This window comes from Cibotium barometz, chromosome 62 (genome assembly GCF_041138505.1).
Source record: "Cibotium barometz isolate CiBa-2024 chromosome 62, ASM4113850v1, whole genome shotgun sequence".
NCBI lineage: Eukaryota > Viridiplantae > Streptophyta > Polypodiopsida > Cyatheales > Cibotiaceae > Cibotium > Cibotium barometz.
The window spans coordinates 32,484,742-32,511,298 of NC_141107.1; the positions used below are offsets into that span (position 1 = coordinate 32,484,742).

The following is a 26,557-nucleotide window of genomic DNA, read 5'->3' on the forward strand; positions in this document are numbered from 1 at the left end:
TCACATGCGGAAGCCTCTGTGGCCAGATCATCACTCATAAGAAAATGCAGCACTCCCACTGGATGCTTGATGCACAAACAACTGGATAAAAACGCAAGAGAGAAAGCAGTGACCTAACCTACTCAAAATCCTGTTCATATACTTGTCTGTTACAATGCCATGTTGAAAGCTTAGATTCCCTTGAAAAAGGTCACTTGTACTCCTACCTATGACCCAAGTCCCGAGTGGGAACTTGAATGACTAACTAAAAGATTTGGCCCTCTTTATATAGGCCCTTATAAATCTGCCTGACTGGACCAAATCTGGCCGACCAGCATTTAATGCTGCTGACCAGCACAATCCTGGCGTTTTTCCTCCTATCGGGCTGCTCCTGGCTGCCTACCAACTGCTGGCTGCACTAATTGTTACCATATTATAGTAGTGATGTGTGTGAACACACTTAGGACCGCCGGGGCACTTTTTCCCTCACTAGGAGGTTTTTTCCCCCGTGCATTGTATATACGCCCATTATCTTCTAGGGCTTGTTATCTTTCATTTTTGGCACTCATAATACACTACTGTGTTGTGCTCAAGCTTCCTCATCTTCTTGAAGTTGTGTGTGCATTCCTGCAACCCTAATTCCAACAATTGGTATCAGAGCAGGCTTCCTACTCCCGGGCAGCATCACCGGCACCTGCCGCTTCATCTCCTCCGATTGCGACGAGGTTTCACGAGCGTCTGCAGGTTAGTATATGCCGTGGGAAAGCCCGTAGGGCTTGGTCATTCCAGAATTTTGATCTGAGGTCATTTCGCCCTCCGTTTTTGCATTCCAAGTACTGCGCAGGCAAAATCGTCCTACTGTGCAGATTTTCTGTCAAGATTAAAATCTGCAGGACAGGTGCCCATTCGTCTGTTTTGGGCTGTGCTACATAGCACAGGTCGATTTTATACAGGTTTACCTCTTACAGACAGCATTTACATCTAGTAGTACAGTCATTGGCCATGGCTGACAACAATGATGTATTCCGCATGTTGGCTGCTGAGGATAAGTTGGATGGCACCAACTATCCATTGTGGGCATATATGATGCGACATGTATTGGTAGCAAAGGGGTTATGGAACATTGTGCAGGGTATTGATGCACGTCCTATTGTGGCTGGGAATGCTGCAAACACATCAGAAACAGGTACTGTTGATGATGGTGCAGGCACAAGTGCTGTAGCAGCTGTTCGAGAACCACCACTTTCAGCAGAGCAGATTCGTTGGGATGGTAGAGATGCGCAGGCTCATGCTTTGATTGCGCTGTCTGTCAAACGTACCATTATTCCACATATTCGCTCCTGCAGGACTTCTAAGGATGCTTGGGATGTACTTGCCACATTGTATCAGGCAAGAAATGAGGCTCGTGTTGCTTATCTCCGAAAACAGTTGGAGAGTGAGCATATGAACGAAGGTGATTCTATGGATAGCTTTTTGACAAAGATCAAGGATTTCAAAGAGCAGCTCATTTCTGCAGATGAAATCCTGTCAGACAGTTCACTTGTGCAGACTGTTTTGAATGGTCTACCAGATTCTTATCAGGGTTTTGCTTCCACTCTTCGCTTGATGATGAAAGGCAATCCCAATGCCTTATCATTTGAGGAGTTAGTTTCTGTTTTGCTGCAAGAAGACCAGTCAAGGCAAAACAGGAATATTATGCGTGTCGCAGATCAAGCTTTCGTTGCTAGTCAGAGAAGCGGGAAAGGTAAAGCTGGCTTTTCTTCTAGTAAGCAGAAATCTGCAAATGCTGCGCAACCAAAGAAGGAAGACAAAGATGAGAAGAAGGGTGACAAACAGAAGACATTTTGCAAGTACTGTAAGGGAAATGATCATGTCATCAAAGCGTGTCCTAAGCTGGCTGCGAAAGAGGCTAAGAAGAAAGAGGCTGGTATGGCTGTTGCAGATGCCTCTCCTTCTAACAATGAATCTGCTAATGTTGTGCTAGATACAGAATGGGCATTCAATGCGCAGTGCAGTTATGACCCATCTTTGCATGACACATGTATGTCTGCAGTAGATTCAGATGTATGGTACTTTGACAGTGGTGCCACTAAGCATATCACCTCGCAGCGCAGTTTATTCACTTTCCTTGAGTCTGCTCCCACAGGGAATACTGTCACTTGTGCCAATAACTCCTCTTATCCCGTTGAAGGAGTTGGACAGATTGTGCTGAATGTTGCAAATGGCAACACCTTTACACTTTTTGATGCATTGTATGTGCCAGGGATCAAAAAGAATCTGCTGTCAGTCTCCGCATTTGCCAAAACAGGTTTGGTTGTAAAATTTGTGGATGACAGATGTACTGTTCATGATCTCTCTTGTGGTGACATCATTGTAGCATCTGGTTCACTATGTCGAGGGCTGTATAAGCTCAATATGGCTGGCAAATGTGTAGAGGATTCAGCATGTGCTATTATGGATACGCAGGCTATTTCAAATGCAAAACTGTGGCATGCACGTTTTGGTCATCTGAATTTTGCAAGTTTGCTGCGCCTGCAGAAATCTGAAATGGTGTCTTCTTTGCCTAAGCTTGAGGCGGCACCTGTCAAGCATGTTTGTGAGGGCTGCATATTGGGTAAAATGCAGCGTGCTTCCTTTCCCAAAGATGGATCAGTGAGAGCTGAACGTAGATTGCAGCTTGTTCACAGTGATGTTTGTGGTCCCATGCAAACTCCATCATTTGGAAACTACCTTTACTTCGTGACTTTCATTGATGATTTTACCAGGCATGCATGGGTATATCCTTTGAAGGCAAAGTCCGAAGTGTTTTTGTGCTTCAAACAGTTTTTGGTTATGGCTGAAAATGTGTCAGAAAGTAAGATGGGCACCCTCCGTTCAGATCGAGGGGGGGAGTATATGTCTTCAGAATTTAATGCATTTCTGGCTGAGCGTGGGATAAAACACCAATGTACAGTGCCGTATACACCACAGCAAAATGGTGTGGCTGAGAGAAAAAACAGGTCTCTCATGGAAATGGCAAGATGTATGGTTAAGAGTCAAAGTCTACCACATGGTTTTTGGCTTGAGGCTGTCATGTGTGCCACTTATGTACTAAACAGGTGTCCCACCAAAGCATTACAGGTTGTCACTCCATATGAGGCTTGGCATGGCCGCAAGCCATCTGTTGGCCATTTACGTGTTTTTGGTTGCCTGGCATATGCATTAGTGCCTGTGCAACATCGCAGAAAATTGGATGACAAAGCTGTCAAATGTATTTTTGTTGGATATAGTGCTGAGAGCAAAGGCTATCGTTTGTATCATCCACAGACAAAGCGCATTTTGGTTAGCCGTGATGTTGTATTTGTGGAAGATGCAGTTCAGCCCTTGGTTTCATGTACTAAGGAGACAGATATCAGCTCACGTGATGTCTATGATACATTGTTGCCTCTTTTCAGTGGTGCACAGTCAAGTGCAATACCTCATGAGGCAGTTTTTCAGCCTATGCAGGTTTTAAATGATGGCACAGATCAGCCTATATCTGATGCAGATGTGCATGATGCACTTGAGGATGAGAGACAAGAGATTGAGGGCTCTAGGAATATGCCTAGATGGCTGGTGCAAACTTTGCGTGATAGCAAGTTGGATGCCCCTTTGTCTAGTCGCACTCGTTCTGGCTCTCATGGTGCCTCTTATGCGTCAGATTGTTATGCATTGGCTGTTTCTAGTATGTGCGATGAAAGTGAGCCTGTTTCATTTGATGAGGCACAAAGTTCAAAAAATTGGATGGCTGCTATGCAAGCAGAATACGATGCTATTATGAAGAATGGTACATGGTCTTTATGTGACTTGCCCCCTGGCAAGAAGGCCATTGGCACTAAGTGGGTATACAAATTGAAGCGTAAGCCTGATGGCACAGTGGATCGCCATAAGGCTAGGCTTGTTGCAAAAGGTTATGCTCAAGAGAAGGGCATTGATTTTGATGAGACTTTTGCTCCCACATGTCGTATGACCACTGTTCGTAGCATCTGTGCATTAGCAGCTCATAATGGTTGGAATGTACATCAGCTGGACATAAAGACTGCGTTCTTAAATGGAGATTTGCATGAGGAGGTGTATGTATCGCAGCCTCGTGGTTTTGTTCAAAGAGGGCAGGAAAACAAAGTGTGCAGGTTAGAAAAGGCTTTATATGGTTTAAAGCAAGCTCCACGAGCTTGGTATGAAAAAATACATGCATATTTGACTGCACATGGGTTTCAAAATAGTCCAACAGAAAGCACTTTGTATGCTAAACGTGTGGATGGTGTACATCTAATCATTGCTCTCTATGTCGATGACATGCTGCTCACAGGACCAAATGAGAGTCATATTGCTGATTTTAAGGCTGATTTGAATGCCTCTTTTGAGATGTCAGATTTGGGGCATTTGCATCATTATTTGGGGATACAATTTAAGCAGTGTGATGGAGGTATTGCTTTGTGTCAGACAAAGTATATTGAAACATTGTTGCGGAGATTTGGCCTTGAAGACTGCAAGCCTATTGCTACTCCAATGGAGACAGGTTTGAAGTTGAGTCTTCATGATGCTGGAGATCACTTTGATGTCACACTCTATCAGACAGCTGTTGGTTGCCTCATTTATGTATGCATTACGAGGCCAGACATTCAGTTTGCAGTCTCACAGGTGAGCAGATTTATGCATAGCCCAGGCATTAAGCATTGGCAGGCAGTGAAGCGTATCTTTCGCTATTTGAGTGGTACTCGGCATCTTGGGTTGTTTTATCCCAAGGGGGGATCATTGCCGCCAGATTTACATGCTTTTTCAGATTCTGACTGGGCTGGTTGTTATGACACACGCGTGTCCACGAGTGGTTTTTGCTTCATGCTTGGAAGCTCATGCATATCATGGTTGAGCAAGAAGCAGCCTACTGTGGCCACTTCTAGTTGTGAAGCTGAGTACAGGGCAGCTTTCACAGCTACGGTTGAGTGTGTGTGGCTCAGACGCCTTATGGCTGATTTGGGTGTTGGGCAGCCATCTGCCACCACCATCTTCACTGACAGTCAGAGCGCATTGGCAGTTGCGCGGAACCCAGTGTTCCATGCTCGTACGAAGCACATTGAGGTGCACTACCATTATGTCAGGGAGAGACTCTCTGCAGGAGAGATCAGTTTGGCTTATGTGCCAACACAGGATAACCTTGCAGACCTTTTCACAAAGGCTCTGCCTCGTGAGAAGTTCGAAGCTTTTCGCAAAGCTTTGGGCTTACTCCCTTTTGTGGATTCGTCCACATAGCTAGACACTTCCCTATACATGAGTGCTAGCTCTTGTTCACCGCATCACTCCAGGGGGGATTTGTTACCATATTATAGTAGTGATGTGTGTGAACACACTTAGGACCGCCGGGGCACTTTTTCCCTCACTAGGAGGTTTTTTCCCCCGTGCATTGTATATACGCCCATTATCTTCTAGGGCTTGTTATCTTTCATTTTTGGCACTCATAATACACTACTGTGTTGTGCTCAAGCTTCCTCATCTTCTTGAAGTTGTGTGTGCATTCCTGCAACCCTAATTCCAACACTAATGAAAGCTCCACGCTGCCCTTCATAGCCTGGTGAGGCTGCCGCCTGGTCCACGCCTTCTCATCCACTGTTGCTGGTCACTGGCTACAGCCCTCTTGGTCCCACTCAGCCCTAAAAAGGTGTCTGGCTCTGTCCTAATGCCTGTCCAGATCTGAAGAAGCATGTCCACGTGGCATGCACGTGACATCCCTCATTCCCTGCCGTGTCTCCTCACTGTCATCCTTGGACGTCTGGCAACTTGACTTGACCAAGAAACATTGCTATCCTCCGCAATTGCTCCGCTTGAAGAACTTGCATCCTGATCCACTGAGTCCCCCTGCCTTCATGCCCTTTCCCTTGAACACAGGGGTCTTGGTGTCCTTCCTTGAGGCTAATCACTGACATCTTCGCTCCACCCTTGGACGACTACCATCCCTTGGAACCAGTATTCCTATGGGCTCACCGGTATGCCCTTTGGCATCCACCCACGGACTGCCTTTTCCCTATGGCTTTGCTGAACACCGACCATCCTCGTTCGAGATCTACCCTTAGCTGTGTTCCTTGCCTCGGACTGTGCACCTTCTCTTGGGACCGCTCTTGGAGCACTGGAAATCCTGCTAAGTGCTGGCACTCTGATACCAATGTCACATGCGGAAGCCTCTGTGGCCGGATCATCACTCATAAGAAAACGCAGCACTCCCATTGGATGCTTGATGCACAAACAACTGGATAAAAACGCAAGAGAGAAAGCAGTGACCTAACCTACTCAAAATCCTATTCATATACTGGTCTGTTACAATGCCGTGTTGGAAGCTTAGCTTCCCTTGAAAAAGGTCACTTGTACTTCTACCTATGACCCAAGTCCCAAGTGGGAACTTAAATGACTAACTAAAAGATCTGGCCCTTATGATATAGGCCCTTATAAATCTGCCCGACTGGACCAACTCTGGCCGACTGGACCAAATCTGGCCGACCAGCATTTAATGCTACAGACCAACACAATCCTGGCGTTTTTCCTCCTATCGGGCTGCTGCTGCCTGCCTACCGACTGCTGGCTGCACTAATGAAAGCTCCACGCTGCCGTTCACAGCCTGGTGAGGTTGCCACCCGGTCCACGCCTTCTCATCCACTGTTGCTGGTCACTCGCTACAGCCCTCTTGGTCCCACTCAGCCCTCTTGGTCCCACTCAGCCCTAAAAAGGTGTCTGACTCTGTCCTACTGCCTGTCGAGATCTGAAGAAGCATGTCCACGTGGCATGCACGTGACACTCAGTTCTTGATGGGGATCGGTCCCTAAACGTCTTCCTTTGAGATGGATCCCGACTGTCTTTCTTTGTCCTGCCATCCATCCAAGGCATATACAAGGCCTCGGCTTGCAAAGCTTTGTCTTGAGCTTCTTTCAATGTTTTTGGTCCCGTCATGTAAACTGCTTGCATAAGCTTAGGGTGCAATCCATTGCAAACTTACGCATTTCCATCAATGGTGGGATGGGAGTATATGAGGTAAACTTCAATGAGACGGCTGAAAAGTTATTAAGATATGTTGCCACACTTTCTCTTGCCTTTTGCTTTACCTCATCCAATTCCTTCTGAACATCTGCCTCAAAGTTTGCGGGTAAAAACTTCTTGTTGAACAAGGCCTTGAAGTCATTCCATGTCTTTGGCTCGATCCCTTCTTGTACTACTTTTAGCCACCAATTCAAGACGGCATCCTTCAAATGCATACAAACCATGCGAAGCTTTAACTTTTCAGAGTAGTCGTCACCACCAAAAAGCAGCATCAAATTGCTTGACAAAGGATAAAGCTTTTTGGGTATCCTACTTTCCATGAAAAGCATCAAACTTGACATTCTTCTCTCCCGGCTTGAAGTCCATCTTGCCGGTTGATGTAATTTCCTTTGCCTTCCTTTCCTCAAGAAGCTACATTTGAGAAAAAAAAAAGTTGGCCTAGGAATAGCCTCCTTGTTTTCTCCACGAGAAATAGACCAAGTAGCTCTAGATCCTTCTGCAATGGGTAAACTCCTTTGGCTCGTAGATAAGCTTTGGCGGCTTCCACTCCTTCGGCCTCAATGGCTTGTTCTTTGATAGAGTCTTCAAATATCTAAGCCCTTCTTTGGTCTTGTTTCCTCTTGGTTCTCCAAGCAAGGAATTTTCTGAAAAATTCTATGAACTGTTGAAAGTCATGGTACTCTTCCATCAAGACTTTTTGTATCAACCTCATGGTTGTTCCCTTCATGAGGCCCTTAGTCTCCCACTGCTCTTGACATGGCTTGTCATCCCAAGAAAGTTTCTTCAAGAGAAATCCTTGCTCTAATATCACTGTAAGCCCAACGGAGTGTGCAGTGACAGATACTGTCACCAGCCTGGACATTTCCAGGTATGAAATGGGTCTGGTGGACTTCAGGAAGTCTAAATATTTGGAAAGTACAAGCTTTGGGAATGGGGGATTATCCTAGAATACAAAGGACCACACTCCTAAAATTTAGGAGACTTGCTATTTTTGGCCCGACTCCGATGGAAATTCTGTTCGCGTCATTACATCTTGAATTGAGCAAATACTAAGAGTTGGCAAAGTGCCTATGACAGAATGTCTACCGGTTGGGATATTTTTAGAGATAAAGTTTATGGAAGGACCCATCTTAGATTGGGACATGTGGCAAGAAAGTAGACCAAAGTGAGACAAGTGGCCTCACACTTGTCACTTCAACTATTGTGTGGCTCTCCACTTGTCATTGTAACCTTCTCTTCCCATTTTAGCTCATGGGAGGCCCAAATCTATAAATTGGAGCCCTCTCTCTTCATTAATAGAGGCTCTCTTGCTGCACATTAGCCTCTACCACCGTTGAAGGCTTCCCTAATGATGGCTACTCTCTTTCTCTCTCTCTCTCTCTCGAAGGCTGCCCATGAAGAATACCGACTGTTGGGGACTGTTTTGGAGGCTTCCATCGCGAAGAAATACTAAAGGCAAGGGTATTTAATCATTTATTATGATTTCTAGCCATTGTACTGGCTGTACCAGTCCTTGTACTTGTTGTACTTGTTGTACCACCCATTGTACCGACTGTACTAGCTTCTGTACTTGTTGTACCAGCCACTGTACCTGCTATACTAGTCACTGTACATGCTGTACCAGCATTTGTACTTGTTATACCTGCTGTACCAGCCACTATACTTGCTGTACCAACCATTGTACCGACTGTACCAACCATTGTACCTACTGTACCGGCTGAATGGAGAGTTGTACTTGCTGTACCAGCTCTATTGCATGAAGACCCGTGGTTTTTGGGAAAGAATCAGTACCCACACGGAGATATATGGATTATATTGTTGGCTCGGCATTTCTACAATCTATGTTCTACTGACATGAAATACAGGATGAACTTTCACATGAGAAAGCAAATCCAATTCATATGCAATGAACCAATCCTTCGTGTAATACGAAACGGTCCACAGTATCTAGGGGATAATTTCGGAGATCGACCTGTCCGTAAAGTCTCGGAATCTTTCGGAACTCGCAAATACACCATCGTTCCTTCAGAGAACTCTCTGAGCGAACGATGTCTATTAGAATAAAATCTGTCTCGGTCTTGAGCACTTCTAATAGATTCCTTCGCAACTTGTAACAATTCCTGCATATCTTGCAAAAAATTAGGTGCTGCGTCATGCTGAAGTCCAAAGAATCCTACTGTAACAGGTCATCTAGATTGAAAACCATACATAAGCATGAAAGGACTAAATCTTGTACTCGTATGCTTAGTACTATTATATGCAAATTCTAACATAGGAAGAGAATCCTCCCATGAACTCTGTCTTTTGGATACATATGCTCGAAGCATATCCTCCAAAATCTGATTCACTCTTTCAGTCTGGCCATCAGATTGAGGATGATCGGAGGAACTCAAATTCAAAGTTGTTTCCAACTTCTCAAAAACAAGTTTCCAAAAATCACTCGTAAAGTCCCTATCACTGACTATGTCCAGTGGTAACCCGTACAGTCTAAACAATTGCTCGATAAACTGCCGTGCTAATTGCGTAGCTGTAATAGTCTTCCGGGTCGGTAAAAATCTAGCCATTTTTGTCAAGCGATCTACCACAACCCAAATAGAATCGTGGTCTTGATGTGTTCTTGGCAATCCGGTAATAAAATCCATGGAAATACTTTCCCATTTATTACCTGGGATTTGCAAAGGATACAACAACCCAGCCTGTCTAAAGCGTTCAGCTTTATTTGCCTGACAAATTTGACACTTGAGAACATAATCTTCTACATACCCTTTCATTTTTGGCCAATAAAAAGTGTGTTTCACTAACGATAGCGTCCTGTGTACCCCATGGTGTCCAGCAGAAGGGGCGTCGTGACACTCCTTAAGAATCTTGGACCTAATGTTCGGGATCTGTGGTACACAAATTTTGTCATTACGGAATAGTAAACCATTCCGAATCATCCACTGGCCACCTGCAGCCTGAATGGTAGACTCCTCAGTCATTGAGTCTTGGTCAATCAATGAGCTCCCGTCCTGGATCTTCTACCAAAATAACTATCAGTCCTGCAAAGCCCTCTCAATGACTGAAATAAGTCAGTAGAAATCTCGGTGAACCACAAAGTATGCACCTCTCTAATTCGACTAAGCGCATCTGCAACACTATTCATGGACCCTTTCCGATAACGGATCTCAAAATCAAAATCTTGCATTAACTCAATCCAACGAGTCATCTGATCTAGGGAGAGGATAACGGTTCTTAATTGTCAGCTTGTTCAGTCTCTTATAATCTATACACATTCTCCAGGTGACATTCTCCAGGTGTGGTCCTTCTTTCTCCTAAGCAACACAGGTGCACCCCAAGGTGATTTACTTGGACAGATCTGGCCCATCCTCAAATAATCTTCGAGTTGTTTAGCCAACTCATCTTCCTCAGCTTGGCTCATTCTACAAGGTGGAATACTAACAGGATGAGCACCAGGAATCAAGTCAATACGATGATCTACTGCCCTTTCAGGTGGTAAGCCCCATAGTTTTTTTCATACGCGTATGTTTCAGAAAACATACGTTTGCAAACGTTGGAAAAAAAAAGCGTATGGTATTCATAACATACTTTGCCCAGCGCATGTAAAAAAATTGACGACTAGGTTTAGGTGGAGAAATATTTGCCGTCGCTTCCGAGTCCCAACTCGTCGCTGCAGCCCGTCGCGCCCGAGTCCCAACTGGTCGCTTGGTGCCACACTGCCAAAACGTGCAGGGCTGACTCCTGAGGGCCCAATGCCCATGCTGCAGCGGCCAACCTGCTATTGTTTTTGTCAAACATGCTGATGTCGTGACAGTGTGATTGCAGCGCCCACGCCGCCCAGCGTTCTTAGTGCTCACTGTTCAGTGCTCTGTGGTTAAACTCAGGAGTCAGGAGTCAACAGTGAGCAAAGTTGCAAACAACACTCTCAGAGCCAGAACTTGCGTGCTTTGTGCACTGCACTGCAGTGAGTCAGACTTCAGTGACAGCTCTGCATTGTGCAGTGACCAGTGACACTTGTATTGCAAGACTCAAGTCATGGGGAGAAGAAAGAGATGCGAGTGGGACTATGTGACTGTGGTGAATAAACTCCCACGCGGTATGTGCACGATGAGGTGCAATTATTGTGCACATGAATGGGATGGCGGTCCTTCCCGCATTAGAGCACACATTTTGGGCTTGAAAGGTTATGGTGTTGACAGATGCAAATGTCCTCCTCCCGATGTACGAGAAGCTGTCCAGCGGTTGCATGTTGGAATGGATGCAAATCCACGAGGTGCAAATGTGGACACTGAGGTTGCTGACTTAAATGAGTCTGTTGAGGCTTCAACAGGTGCAAATGATGCAGGTGTGTCTAATGCGGGCTCTTCTTCCAAGAAGAGAAGAGTTAGTGGCACTGGCACTAGCACTGGCACTCTTACCCAAGCTTGGGCTTTGCAGGCAAGAAAGAATGCAGACATGGCTGTACGTAGATTCTTTTATGCAGAGGATATCCCGCATTTCAAAGTGAAATCTATCTATTTCCAGGACATGTGCAGAGCAGTGGGGGAGGTGGGGCCTAGCTATAAGCCCCCGAGTTATCATGCATTGCGGGGAAGGCAGTTGGTTGCAGAAGTACAGTGCATTGATAAGGATCTTTATGGTGTGCGAGAGAAATGGAAGAAGTATGGATGTACAATTGCATGCGATGGTGGTTGGTCAGATAATAGGCGAAGACCTATTATCAATGTCATGGCTACTTCCATACATGGCACTGTGTTTTTGAAATCTGTTGACACTAGTGGCCAATATAAATCAGGAGAGTACATTTTTGGTATTTTGAAAGATGTTATTTTGGATGTGGGACCAGAAAATGTGGTTCAAGTATGCATGGATAATGCGGCTAATTGCATTGCTGCTGGCCAAAGAATTGAGCAAGAATGGCCTTCTATTTTCTTCACTAGATGCACATGCCATTGTTTAGACTTGCTCTTTGAAGACATTGGCAAAATAGGCTGGATTGCACCCATTTTGGAGAAAGGCATAAAGATTGTGAGCTTTATCACAAAGAGACCGACTATCCTGGCTCTGTTTAGAAAGTACAGTCAAAAGGAGTTGTTGAAGCCTGCTACCACTAGATTTGCATACATGTATATTGTGTTGGCTAATCTATTGGATGATAGAGTGTACAATGGTTTGCGGAGATTGGTTGTTGGTCCTGAATGGCAAAGACTTAAGGCTACTCGTACAAATGTGGGTCAAGAGATTGCTAACATAATTTTGGGTCCTATGTTTTGGGAGAATGCCAAGTTAATTGTCAAGATTTGTGGTCCTATCTTGAAGATATTGCGATTAGCTGATAGAGAAGGTGCAACAATGGGGCTGATTTACGAGCTTACTGATCGCATGGTGGAGAAGATCGAAGCCCTTGAAAATGTGGAGGAAGCAAGACTTAATGACATTAAGAGTCTGTGCATTGATCGATGGGATATGATGCATTCACCGTTGCATGCCACAGGTTTTGTTTTGCATCCTCTTTGGCGTGGCAAGAACCAAGAGAGTGATGAAGAAGTGAATAATGGATGGATGGAGGTAGTGCTACGGTATGCAAAGTATGATTTGGATATGCAAGGGGTGATCATTGATGAGCTTGATATTTATAAATCAGAGGGTGGCTCTTTTTCCCATGCCATTGCAAAGGATGAAAAGCGCATGCATTATCCTGTGAAATGGTGGGAAACCTTTGGTGCTAGCACCCCCAAATTGCAACAGCTTGCTATTCGAGTTCTTTCCCAAGGGAGTTGTGCATCCCCATGTGAAAGAAATTGGAGTACTTTTTCTCTTATACACACAAAGAGAAGGAATAGGCTGAAGCCCTCACATACAGAAAAGCTAGTATACATTCATACTAACTTAAGACTTGTGTCAAAGATAAAGGAGAGGGGCTATGAGAAGATGGAGGTGACCTTGGCAATGATTAATAAAGAAAAGGATGATGAAAGGCTGATTACTTTTCAAGAGCAACAAGAGGAAGAGGAAGAGATACATGCTAATGATGCCATTGTTGATAGTGGGGATCATGCAGGCACTAGCTCTATTGATGATGATGAGCATGATGACCAGCTTTGTGATTCTTCTCAGGAAGAAGGGCAAGATGATGAAGATGAAGATGCTGAGCTAGAGACTTAACTTTTGACATACTAATAAGTTAATAACTATGGTCCTATGATGATTGATCTATTGCTAGGCTTTTTCATGTACTTATTGGCAGCGAGTCTTGGCCCTTCAACATTCGAGTTTACTTTTCTATAATCTAGATCAATATAACAAGTCCTGAGTCTCTTTTGTGTATTTTTTGTCTTGAGAGTAAGATTTCCACAACATACTTCAAATGTGGAATGGATGTTTTAAAATATCTTTGAATTATGTGCAAAAAAGTTAGTTAATTTTTTAGGTCACGTATGGTTCATACAGTATCGGTGAAACATACTTTTTTCATACTTTCATACCCGTATGCGTATGCGTATGAAAAACGTATGAAAAAACTATGGTAAGCCCGATGGCAGTTCCTTAGGAAATACATCTTGAAACGAATCAAGTATCTTCTGTAATTCTTTGCTTTCAAACACACTTAATTCATTGACATCCATGAAAGGCATGAGAAATGAAGAAAGTGGAATCAATACACAATGGAAAGCGGTATACAAAGAAGAATCCATTATATTTCCAAAATCAACTGTGTTTACAAGAGGTCCCTGAGAGGGATGAATACAATCACCTAAAATACTATACCGGATGTCCTTATGCTGAAAAGAAAAAATATAACTAGACTTATCTATCTGGACTTGAAGAGTCTTAAACCACTCAATCCCTAATAACAAGTCTACATTTTCTAGGTGCATAACATAGCATTCCAGAGTATCTTTGTAGTCCTGAATCTGGATTGGAAGCATCTCCACCTTTCGATCCCATACTTGCCTTCTCGCAAGTAGGCGTACCTCATAGGTATGATCACTGGGTGTCGTATCAAGACTCAATTTTTGCATAAGTTTGTAGTTAAGAAAGTTGTGTGAGCTGCCAGGGTCTAGAAGAATGTGAATTTTATGGCCATTCACTTCTCCATAAACTCGGAGAAGATCATGCAAGCCAAATACTTTAGAGTTGAACAGACAATCAGAACATGTACTAGGGCGAGAAAGTACAATAACTGACGTACCTGTCAAAGACAACTGGTTAGCTGCCTTTGGCTTGGGTCCTGCATTGGTCTTTGCATCCTTTTGCTTCGGGCACTCGTTACGCATGTGTCCTTTTTCTTCACAGATAAAACAACGTCCTTCCTTCTTAAGCTTTAAAGCCTTAAGGAGTCGTTTCTTCTTCGCTGGTGTCGAACTTGAATTCTTTGAAGGTTGGTCCGAAGACTTTCCTTCAGTCGTGTTAGCCATAGGTGCAGAGAACTTTCTTTTATGCTTGTTCCCCTGCTCGGTAACGGGTTTCGACTTGGAAGAGACCATTGTATCATCATAGATACGAGCTAAATGAATGGCTTCGTCCAATGTTTTGCATTTGTTATTTTTAACTTGTAAACAGTATGAGTTTGGTAAACCAGCTACGAAGAACCCCAAAAGAGTAGTGGGATCCATCTTTGTAGCTTTCATTTGCAAGTTCCTAAACTTCTGGAGGTGGACCTCATAAGTGAGGTGCTGCGAGGTCATGGTCAAAGCTGTAAACCGGGCAACAACATCATAATCATCCTCTTTCTTGAGGAATTCCTTCTTGAAGACGTCTTCGAATTGTGCCCAAGTTGTTGGCTTAGGGTTGAGTTCCTTCCACCAAAGCAAAGCTTTGCCTGAGAGGAAGCTTGCTGCTAACCGGATCTTTTTCCCATCATCATATAGATGAAACTGAAAATGGACCTGCCACTTATGTAGCCAAGTGTCCACGATCTCCTTGGTACGCTGCTTTTGCTCACCCCCGAACAATTCCGGAGTAATATTGGGACCTAAAGCAGAGGCCAAGGTATCCATGCCCGAAAGAGTAGAGAGGTAGTGGTCAAAAGAGAGATGGAGTTCTGCAAGGCTTGCATCTGGACGGCGATTTGTGCCTGACGTTCCGAAGAAGAAGCTTCGAGAGCAACTTTGAACTCTTGGAAATCTGATTTTGACACATAATCGTCAAAAAGATCGGCATCAGTATCTTCCGTAGCCGGCAAGCCTTCGCGTTCGACAAGGGGCTATAACTCCGATTCTTGGGTCGACATCGTAAAGAGGGCAAGTGGAGAGAAAATTCGATCTTTGCACAATAAAAGTGCGAGGGAACTTGAGAGCTTGAAAACTTGAGAGATGTGTGGCAAGAAGCCCACTTAAGGGGTTTATATAACTGTCCCCAAAAGCTACTTGAGCTTTTGCTTTTGTGTTATATATATATATTCTGCTTTCTTTAAATTCTGCTTTCTTTAAATTTTAAAAAAAAAACACATCTTTAAACCTTGGAGGGGCCTTGAACTCTTTTAAAAAAAAGTTTAATCTAAAAAAAAACGAAAGCAAGCCCAAATCGGTGAATGCTTTCACTGTTTTTTTTTTCTCTTCCTTCTTGGATTAGCGCCGCCGACTGCCAACGTGAGCTGAAGTTCTCTCGCACAGCGTATGTTTGTTTTTTTTTTCAAAAGAAAACAAAAGCTAAAATCGCCGCTGGTGTGCTTTTGTGTTTTTTTTTTCTTCGCCCACCTGGATTTATCGCTGCCAGACTGTCTGCTGGCGTCACCCGCGCTGCTACCGTCGCCAACCGTGCTGCCAGCGCTTTTGCTTTAGCCTGCGCCTGCACCAGCCTCGCGTAGGCCTGGCCACAAGCCGACGTAGGCCTGGTCGACTGCCTACGTAGACCTGGCCTGCTTCATGCGTGCGCCTCCAACAGCACACGACCAGCACGCGACCACATCTCACGCTTTCTCTCTCTCTCGTTCAAACAAAAAACGAATATGGTTTTTTTTATGTTTTCTCTCACGACTTGTTCATGCGACTGCACAAGCATCTTCAGCCTTCTTCTTGCAAAGCAAACAACCCTTTCTAGACCACAATCGCCATCATCACGGGTTCCTATGATGAAAAAGCAACATACTGAATCTGAAAAACAGCAGTATACACAGAAAAAACAGCAAGCTTTTTGAACACATACCTTTCTTCGACCTCATCTTCTCTACCTACCGACTTGCTCGTTAACGAGGCACGCTCTGATACCACTGTCAAATCCCCACCGGATCTCCTCATTGAACGCTCCTGGTACGAGACTCGAAACCTGCAAACAAACAAACAACATGGGGGTGCAGGCCAGACTCACCTCCCAACCACGACAGCCGTGGGCAAGCCCACAGTCTTGGCTGTCCGCACCGAGCCACAAGCTGAGCTAACTAGGTTGACGTACCGACCAATCTCCACCTCGCGACGTCCCATACCGCCACAAAGCTACCCTCGCTACCCTCGCGGGCCTCGAGATTGCTGCCGGCCTCGGCTGCATAAAGCAGGTGCACGTCTGCACTAGATCCAGGCTCCAGACCATAGAGCTCTCACAAATCTCGCGAGACTCTATCTGACTAATGACTAACCTTGGCCACCCTTTTATAGGTTCTTGGCCAGCAGTCATCAGGCGTCCACACTTGGGCGCCCGCTCGTCCACACTTGGGCGCCCGCCCGTTAGTCTTTCCCTAACTCAGCTCGCCAATCAGCATGCCTAGCTCCAAGCTTCCCCAAACCTCGAAGCTAGTCTTGTGTGCGTGTAGCACACGGTAGATACACACTGTGCACATGACATTTCTTGTGCATGGCACTTATTTTAGTGTCTTAGCACCTGGTTGGTGATTTTCATTGGCATATGATTATCTCATTGATATTGGTGATTGAGACACAATTGGCTCTTGTGCATGTGCCTAGCATATCTTCCACGGAATTCTCGCCCATTTATTTTGGAACATGATTTTGATATTGGTATAATGGAAGCGTATTTAGTCTTACCCATTCATTTGGGACATGTTATATTGGATTTTTGAGACTATCTCGTCTCGCCCACTTGATGGGACATGATTATATCTTGAATATATGGCTTGAAGCTTAAAGTTGCGGACAACTTTTAAGACGTTGGGGAGGATGTCACCAGCCTAGACATTTCCCAATATGAAAGGGGTCTGGTGGACTCCAGGATGTCTAAATATTTGGAAAGTACAAGGTTTGGGAATGGGGGATTATCCTAGAATACAAAGGACCACACTCCTAAAATTTAGGAGAGTTGCTATTTTTGACCCAACTCCGAGGGAAATTCTGTTCGCATCATTACATCTAGAATTGAGCAAATACCAAGATTTGGCAAAGTGCCTATGACAGAATGTCTACCAGTTGGGATATTTTTAGAGAGAAAGTTTATGGAAGGACCCATCTCTTAGATTGGAACATGTGGCAAGAAAGTGGACCAAAGTGAGACAAGTGGCCTGACACTTGTTAGAAAGTGGATCAAAGTGAGACAAGTGGCCTCACACTTGTCACTTCAGCTATTGTGTGGCTCTCCACTTGTCATTGTAGCCTTCTCTTGCATTTTAGCTCATGGGAGGTCCAAATCTATAAATTGGAGCCCTCTCTCTTCATTAATAGAGGCTCTCTTGCTGCACACTAGCCTCTACCACCGTTGAAGGAGCATTTGTGGATGTTTTGTCCAGCTTTTATGTTTTATGCAAAGTGATGATGGATATGTGTTAAGGCTGTGGCCATGTTTAAATGTTTTAATATGCATTGATGGTATCAACAAGTGTGTCAAAGACCCTAGTCCCTCGGGCACCGCCACAAGTTACAGATACAACAACGCATAGGAGAGAGAGAGAGAGAACGAGATGGGAATGGGAATAGGAGTTTCACACAGTACACCACATTGAGCACGGAACAGGCCCCGTCCCCTCTTCAGGAATTTATTTCAGGAACAATCCACGGGCTTTTCCAAGCCATGACCAATACAACAAATGAATACAATATCAAACAAAAGTGTCGATGTCGAGATCGGGCCGAGGTCGATGTCGAGGCGCAAGATAACTGAAGTTGAGCTTACCACGAGGATGACCCACAAGAGACTTACACCGGGCTAGTACCAATATCCAATATCTGAATCAATTCTTTGTTATGCACAAGAAATCTCACAAGAAACTTGAGGAAAGATGTTGGAAGAGATGCATGGTTGTCCAAGGTTCTTTCACCAAAAAGAGAGGAGGAAGCTTGGTGGCAGCCTTCCAAAAGAAGGCGGTTAACACTTAGTTTAGGTGGTGCTATTGGGGGCAACAGAGGACAACAAACAGGCGGCTGAGGAGGAGCACAACGGCAGAAATCCGGCAAACAAGCAACTGGAACACTGGCTATGGGGTGACGGAGGCGACGATGCCGGCGACAGAAATCAACTTGGGCGGTGACGATGCCGACAGCAAGCGGTGGAGATAGACTCTAGGCAGCGGCGATGCCGGCGGCGGGCAGCGGAGATCGGCTCTGGGCGGCGGCGCTCCTTCACAGGGCAGCACAGAGGCAACCGTGGCTCTACAGCAATGGTTGGGGCAGAGATGGGGGATTTGGATGGCGCTTAGGAAGTAGAGAGAGAGGATGATGACGTTGCTCAAGACTCCTCTTGCTCTCCACGAGGTCAAGCTCCAAAAGTTTCTATGCTCCACCGTGAGGGTACAAGCTTCTTATATACTTGATGGGGGACCATGCTTTTGCCACACTTTGCTTTTGCTTTCTCTGCTAGCTTTTGCTTTGCCTCCTTGCTTTGGTTTTATTAATTATTAATGATAGTCAAAGTTCTTGGTTGTGCTTTTACAACTTCAGGGCCTTGTATTTTGGCCCTCGAACAACTTTTTGAAAAAGCGGCTTTTAGCTTTTTGATCCAGTTCGATATTCTCTTTCCAACGGTGCCCTCAACTTTTTGGTCAACAAAGTTTTACGTTTTCTTGCTTTTTGACCAAGATGGGTGCTTTTTCCAATGCCGGCATTTAGGAACCCTGTTCCCATGTGTCCATTATCTTGTCCATGTGTCCGGGCATGAGTTCTATCATATAAAAAGAGCATGGAGGACAAAATAGTTACAAGTTTTGTGTCTTTGGTTGTGTTGCTTTTGTTCATGTTCCCGATAAGAAGCGGACTACACTTGCTCCTAAGTCCAAGAGGATGACTTTCACAGGCTATAGCTCGAGATCCAAAGGATACCGGCTTTGGGATCCGGATGTGAAGGATATTATCATATCTCAAGATGCTTGATTCGACGAGACATTATTTGGACTTGATTCTTCTTCCATGACCTCTTCTGACAAGATTTTGGATTCATTTCCAGCCGATATTGGAGAGTTTTCTCATCTACCAGAGCGAGCTTCTTCTCCTACAGTGATTCCGGTGTCTTTTAACACCAATTCAGCCCACTCTACCCTCTGTTTCACCCCTTGTATCTGATGTGTCCAGCCCCTTACATAGAGCTGAATTGCCTCTTGCATCTACTCCATCAATATCTGTAGCCTCTCCATTATCTTCTCCACATTTCGCTGCTGCTTCTTCATCGACTTATGTCCTGGATGCGTACATTTCTGCGGCAGTACCTTCTACTTCTTTCAGATTTGAGGAGGTCCAAAAATTATTACAGGACTCGGCCTTTCTGATAGCCTTATGAGTACCTTACAGGATATTGATGAGCCCGAGACTCCCAAGGAGGCCCTTGCTTTGCCGCAGTGGCGGCAAGCTATGAAAGCAAAGATGTCTTCTATCGAGCGGAATAGAACTTGGGAGTTAGTTCCACGCCCATTACATCGGAAGGTCATCGGTGTCAAATGGATTTTCAAAGTCAAGTTTCATTCTAATGGTACTTTGGATATGTACAAAGCTCGCCTAGTTGCACGGGTTAAGCTCAAAAAGCTGGCGAGAACTTTGATGAGACATTTGCACCTAAAGCCAGGTATACCACCATTCGGATTGTTTTAGCCTTGGCTGCTCATTTTGGATGGCTGTCTTTCATATGGATGTTAAATCTGCCTTTCTAAACGGAGATATAGAGGAGGAGGAGGTATATATTGAGCAACCTCCACGATTTGAGATTCAAGGACACACAGATGATGATTCTCCTTTGGTTGATTCTACTTAGTACCGATTGGTTGGTTCATTGCTCTACCTTAACAACACTCGTCCGGATATCTCTTATGCCTTGAGTATTTCTCCTTTGCGGCTCGACGGTCTCACTGGCAAGCTGCTTTGCGGGTTCTTCAATATCTTCATGGCACATCCAATTATGGTATCACTTATTCCAGTGGTTTTGATTTGGTGGGATTCACGGTGGCACATCCAGTTATGGTATCACTTATTCCAGTGGTTCTGATTTGGTAGGATTCACGGATGCTAATTGGGCTGCTTGTGTTGATTCTCAGCAATCTACTTGTTTTTTGCTTGGATCTGGAATGGTTTCTTGGAAGACTCAGAAACAGAGGACTGTTGCTACATCATCTACTAAGGCTGAGTATAAGTCCTACCTCTCCACGACTGAAGCTTTGTGGATTCATCAGATTTTGAAACATTTATGCTGTGCACAGGATTCTCTTGTCACAATTTTCTCGGACTCCCAAAGTGCTATTGCTTTGGCACAGAACCCGGTGATTCGTGGTTGATCCAAACATATCGAAGTGCATTATCATTTTGTTCGAGACTAGATCGAACTTGGTCTTCTTCACTTGGTGTATTTTTCTACCGAGGACAACCTTGCAGACCTCTGGTGTTGGAAATATTGTTCATCCCCAGATGGACTCCCTGCATGCTTGTATCTGGCCCATTTATAAGGCCCTACATTGCATATTTATCTGCTATTTTTTGCACCATTTTTGGGAGCATTTTTAGCATTTGTTGGACTTTTGTCCAGGTCGGCCTTCGGACCTGGCCAACCAGCTGGAGGACCTATATAATCTCATCGTTATTATCTCCATTTTCAGCCCTGACTTGTACATACCAGCACTCACGGGCCTCCCTCGTGCAGTACCTTCAATCATATTCAGGTTCTTGATCATCTGCAGTCTACTGTCTACACATATATGCTGTTTTATTCTCTGTTTTCAGATTTACACAAATCTCACAGCAGGCAAGGCAAGGAACGAGGAAAGCAGTCAGCCAAGAAGCAAACTAAGGCAGCCAACATGCGAACCTACACCAAGTTTGAAGAGGGAAAACATTATCAGGACTGAACAGCAACCTCGGAAGGCATAAGCACAAGCATGCATTGGGCAGCCATGAGTGCCTAGCCTTGCCTGGGCTGATCTGATCAACCGATCAGCCCCTTGCCTGTAGAAGCAAGGGCTGACTGTCCCCCCTTTCCCATTTTCAGAATCCAGTCCTGGGCTTTAAATATGTACACAAATGAAGAAGCTTAACCGGAATTATCAGTTTCAATAATCAAGCACAGCAATACACAAAATGAGGCAATCAGAATGATAATCATACACAAGAAAGATAGCATAAATAGTGACCTTGCTCCGCATCACCACAATCACAAAACAAGGCAATCAGAAAAGGCATACGAACAAACACAATCTCCCACCTTCATGAGTAACTCTTCATTATTGCGTGTCACTGGGGAAGCAGCTTGCATAGGAGAGCCGACTCCTTGCAAGACATCGCCAATACCATTGGGCTGACCATCCTTACCAGCAATGCCACTCCTGCTCAGAAGCATTTTAAACCTTCTAGATTCTATATCTCCAAGTAAAGCAGAGCTAGTAGATGAAAGATTTCCTTGTGCCTGCTGCGCCTGTAACATGAGTTGCTGTTGCTGAGGACTAAGCATCTGAATTTGATGGTACTGTTGTGGGGATTGGATAAGAGACTTTGGTTGCACCAAGCTTGGACGAAATTGATCAAGTCCCTAGATTTCAACCAAGTAAAGTGCAGAATAAGAATTACATGCTGACCATTAAAAAAATCATCCTTGAATAAGCAGATGTTTCCGATTAGCTAGACACAAGCTGTTATATTTCCCTTAAACTAGACCCTCGTACAAAGTAACCACAAGTATAGTAGCCTTACTGTCAAAGGCCAGCCTTTCAACGGTAGAGTATTGGTACCTTGGTTTACTCCTGGGCAAATAAACCCGTCTAATTAGTGCAAGGTCAACAAAAGAGCTGCCCAACACCACTCCAAGATAAAATACAAATTTATTGTCTTCTATGATGTGGCCATTTGTGTTACAACCTTCTTGAGCACAGTAAAATCAAGGCAAAGAAAGGATGTAAGCTCAAATATTAAAGAAATGTCTTGTGAATTTTGAAGGACAAATGAGCCAATAAGAGAGACCTGGACTTAAAAGGCTCGGTTTTGAATGTCCAACACCTGGCACACCAAAGATAGAAGGATCTGTTGCAGGTGGCCGTTGATTAAGAACTCCAGCTATGTCACTCTTGTTGTCCTGAAAGTGTATGCAAGATTTCAACACACACACCAAATTAAGAATCATTTCACTCCCCAAGTGATCAGAAAACAAGACACAACCCAAAAGACTTGCCTGACCCATTCCAGTCATAGACTGGTTTCGAACTTGTACTTGCTGAAGAGTAGCATTATGCAGCATCTGTCTGCACTTTGAAACAATAAGTAGGCATCAAAAAGGTTTAAAACATTGAACACAGTGGCAACATTAAAACAGTAAATGTCAATCAGGTCTGGGCTGACTGCCTTTTACTATTTGTAGGAAACCCACACTTTTTTTAAGTGATGATAGATGATCTTACCCAGAAGGCTGACCAGTTGTAGCTGCTGTCTTCAACAAAGGGGCTTGACTGGCATCTACCAATTGATTAGGATTATTCCCATAACTCTGCAATCATGCACAGAAATACTAATCATTTAGAGATACAGATATGATTTTTCCATGACCAAATCATACTTAGCCATTCCATCTGCTCTAAGTCTAACTTAGATATCTCACCTTCATAGCTGCATCTTCCATCCCATCCCTCTTCTGCGGATGCTTCAAACATTCTTCATAAATCTTTGTTGCCAACGCATTTGCTGTGGTTTGCTGCCTCAACATGGTATCAGCCCCCACGCCATTGGCAGCTCCGTTGATGGCAAGGTGGGTGCCATCCCTTCTCGGAGGTTGCTGCTGCTGTCGCAAAAGTTGAAGCTGCTGCTGTTGCTGCTGCTGCTGCTGCTGCTGCTGCTGCTGCTGCTGTTGCTGTTGCTGTTGCTGCTGCTGTTGCTGCTGTTGCTGCTGTTGCTGCTGCTGTTGCTGCTGCTGCTGCTGCTGCTGTTGCTGCTGCTGCTGCTGCTGCTGCTGCTGCTGCTGTTGCTGCTCTCGTGCTTTTAGCTGCTGAGTCTGTTTTACCAAGGAAATGAGAAAGAGTCTGTTTACCCAGAAAATTGAGATAAGCTTGGCAAAAGAGAGCATAAACACAACAATTAAAAATAAATTTTTACTCAACCATGGTTAATGCTTATATCACCTCGATATAAGAGGCAGCCACCTCAGAGTGCTTCTCATTTGTGCGAGCAATAAAGATATCCCAGAATACAGACCACCACTCAAAAAGGAAACCACCGGGCGCATCTATAGCTGCAAGTTTCCACAAAGGTTAGTAAACCAACCAACCACAAGCATCTAATCCCACTGGTGACTGTTTGTGCGAAACTAAGTAGGAAACTTACCAACTGGATCTGAGGAGACTTTTCCTTCGGCTTGGAATGCCTTGGCAGATGCCTGAAGGTTCCTCTTAACAAGGTAATCGTAGATGTAGACATCTAACCTGGTTAGATAGCATCAATGTTGAGTCAGAAAATGAGCGTACATAGCTCTCTGCTGCAAGTTTGGAGGCAATGTTTGAAGTAAAAACAACTCACATCTTGTCTGCTTCCCAGTTAGTCTGGGCCATCTTTGCCAACCGACAAACTCGGGAAGGTGTATGAGTTATAGCATTATCTGAATTCCACCCAACGTTCTAGCTTTCCCAGTGTAGCACTGCGTACATAAAAATGCTAAGCTCAGTCACTCCTAAACAAAGTTAGGCTATGACTTTCTCAGTTAAGTTACACATGAAAAACACTGCTTAGGAAAGCGTTTTGAGGCTTCTGTGAAATGTATGCACACAGAAGCAGATTGAAGATTTCCTTCGCTAACCTCAAGGGAGCGATCGGGGAAAACCACTGCATAAACGCAGAGCTGCAAATGCAGAGACTTCAAACCCTAGCAAAATTACAGTACTAGACCCTCGACAGATCGAGCTATGCGAAAAAAGAGATGATAAAATGTTTGCCGCTTACCTAGCCAGGTTTCTAATTGCAATCGCCTTCTTTACTCCTACGCCGACCTGTTGCTCACGGTTAGGGTTAGGGTTAGGACTACGGTCAGGGTTAGGGTTACCGTTTTCCAATCAATGCAACAAAATCCTCCTATGGTCTCAAAATCACCAAGCCTGTCCGCAGTGTAAGAGCTGCGGCGAGATTTGCACCTTGATGCGGAAAAATATGGAAAACGGAAGCGAGAAGGCGGGGGGTGCAGCTTCTGGGTACTGAATGCAGCTCCGAGGAAAAACCGCGCGGGGAGCGCAGAAAACCCTAAACCGCCATATCCACACAGACACGAAGGTCTTGCCAGCACGCACAAAATTCGCCTACAAATAGCACAGAGCGAGAACGATGCCCAATCGCGATCTGCAGAAAGCTTTTCCTCTTGGGAATGATGACTGCCCAAACCAAACAACCAAACCTCTGTTGCCCCCGAGCCTACTACCAGCCAACATTTTACACCGGGCCCACATGACCTCCATTCAGCCGAACCTGCGCCGACGCCGAGTCTCGTATTTTCCGAGCCTGGCGGCCCCATGTTCGAACTTAAATATTAAAAATTGTTATTATAAACATAATAATATAAACATAATATCGATAATAATAAAGCGGACCAAGTGGGTGCGTTCACACGCGGGCGGCTAGACTGTAGACGGACGGCCATTCATTACTCCTGAATTGTCACCATATCTATGATCTATAGGAATTACTAATTGGGGCTTCCTCCTTTATTACACACCCCCCCCCTTTTTGCAAAATTAAATGCCCTAATCCTTCACACAACAAGCCTTGCTTTTGAAGTGGCCCTCCTTAAGTCCTTGGATGTGCACATAACACCTTCCACCTCCTGAGGTTTAAATGTAATCGGCCACCCAGAGTTAGCTTCTCTCACACCTCATTAAGGTTTTTAAAGATCAACCCTAAGAAAGGTGACATCCACCAACCAACATGTTCCACTTCCACCCATTGTTCTCAACTACTATGCACAAACCCCAAGCATACATTGTTATATTGAATGAAACACCCCATCCCATGTCTACATAAGAATTGCGACTAGCACAATCATTTGTGAAATGTGGTTAGGTTTGGCTTTTAAGTAGCCACCCAACCATACAGCTATATAATGCCTATTTACACAAGCAATAGACTTATGGCTTACTCACCAAGCCATAAGGATGAAAATGAAAGCATCCTATACAACCCATAGCCTCGTTGATTTGTTGTACCATGCCTTGGTTGATCTTTCTAAACTGATCCTAGTTATTGAGTTTTAGTTCCAAGTCACCCCAAGGAGCCCTTGTGCCTACTGACCTCATTTAACGTGCTATGTTAGGACTTTCCAAGTACAAAGTTTGTAGCATCAGGTTGTGGCAAGTATCGATATCGTGCTAGGTACCTTTTCATCATTGTGTTAGTGAGAAGAAGTTGTTCATAATGATAACTCTCACATTCGAGGTGTTAGTGAGAAGAACTTATTCATAATGATAGCTCTCACATTCGAGGTCATGGGCTATGGAATAGCCTTTTAGCCGAAATGTGATCGAAGGACTTGTTTACATTGATGAATTGCCATACACCTTGTCATTCATAAAAGTTTCAACATAAACGCATGAGTGCAAGGAGTTTGGCAACTAAGTACACTCTTTGCAGCCTTTTCCATAGTAAAAATATATGAAACGCAAGCAAGCCTCTTTATTCCAAGAGTTATGGCAAGGGGTTTTTCACCTAGAAGCTAAATTAAAAGGTCAATTGTGCCATCTTTTTGTTGTTGCACTTGTCCCAACAAGTATACATCTATGGTACTAGAAGAAACAATGGAGGCTCATGTGCTTTTACGCATTGTGGGTAATAGACACATAGCTTTGAACCACAAAGGTGTGGAATTATCGATTCTTGCCATGCTCTATAGACATCAATGATCTTAGTAAGCCTTGAATTTATAATTTAACAAACATCGATGCCTACGATTTGGTGGTTTCCTTAGAACCATTATGTGGTTGGTGTTTTGTTATATAATGTGATATCTTAGCACAGTCAACCAGAATTGGAGAAACCCAAACACTATACTTGATCTGAAATTGTGGGCGAAACTCCCTTCATGTCGTTGTAGCTCCCTTTTAAAAAATCCATCTATGTATTCTAAGTCCATGTAACTAGCTCCCTTTAAACCAATCCATCTATGTATTCAACATAGTTGTGAATGCACTAGGTAAAATCCCAAATAAATATCCCCTTAAATTTGA

At 44.3% G+C, this 26,557-nt stretch overlaps 2 protein-coding genes across 4 annotated transcripts in view; one reads left to right on the plus strand and one right to left on the minus strand.

The window, feature by feature from the left end:
- Window positions 1-24,736, minus strand: part of LOC147604375 (transcriptional corepressor LEUNIG-like) — a 44,329-nt gene extending 19,593 nt beyond the window's left edge. The window contains exons 1-12 of one of the 3 annotated variants that reach the window (XM_086795536.1): window positions 24,479-24,593; window positions 24,291-24,337; window positions 24,148-24,189; window positions 23,871-23,988; window positions 23,679-23,776; window positions 23,477-23,586; window positions 22,960-23,349; window positions 22,763-22,848; window positions 22,537-22,606; window positions 22,329-22,440; window positions 22,062-22,111; window positions 21,577-21,900 (exon numbers count right to left, since the gene is read on the minus strand). In XM_086795536.1, the coding sequence (XP_086651662.1) occupies window positions 21,577-21,900; window positions 22,062-22,111; window positions 22,329-22,440; window positions 22,537-22,606; window positions 22,763-22,848; window positions 22,960-23,349; window positions 23,477-23,586; window positions 23,679-23,776; window positions 23,871-23,902 (1,272 nt within the window). In that variant the 5' untranslated portion in view covers window positions 23,903-23,988; window positions 24,148-24,189; window positions 24,291-24,337; window positions 24,479-24,593. Of the gene's footprint in view, window positions 1-21,576; window positions 21,901-22,061; window positions 22,112-22,328; window positions 22,441-22,536; window positions 22,607-22,762; window positions 22,849-22,959; window positions 23,350-23,476; window positions 23,587-23,678; window positions 23,777-23,870; window positions 23,989-24,147; window positions 24,190-24,290 lie in introns of all 3 variants that reach the window. The other 2 variants (XM_086795535.1, XM_086795534.1) reach the window with 2 other exon arrangements.
- Window positions 11,718-13,182, plus strand: LOC147604376 (uncharacterized). The gene has a single exon (XM_086795281.1). It carries the CDS (start codon window positions 11,746-11,748, stop codon window positions 13,180-13,182), a length of 1,437 nt encoding a protein of 478 aa, XP_086651407.1. The 5' UTR covers window positions 11,718-11,745.
- Window positions 24,737-26,557: the final 1,821 nt, after the last annotated feature.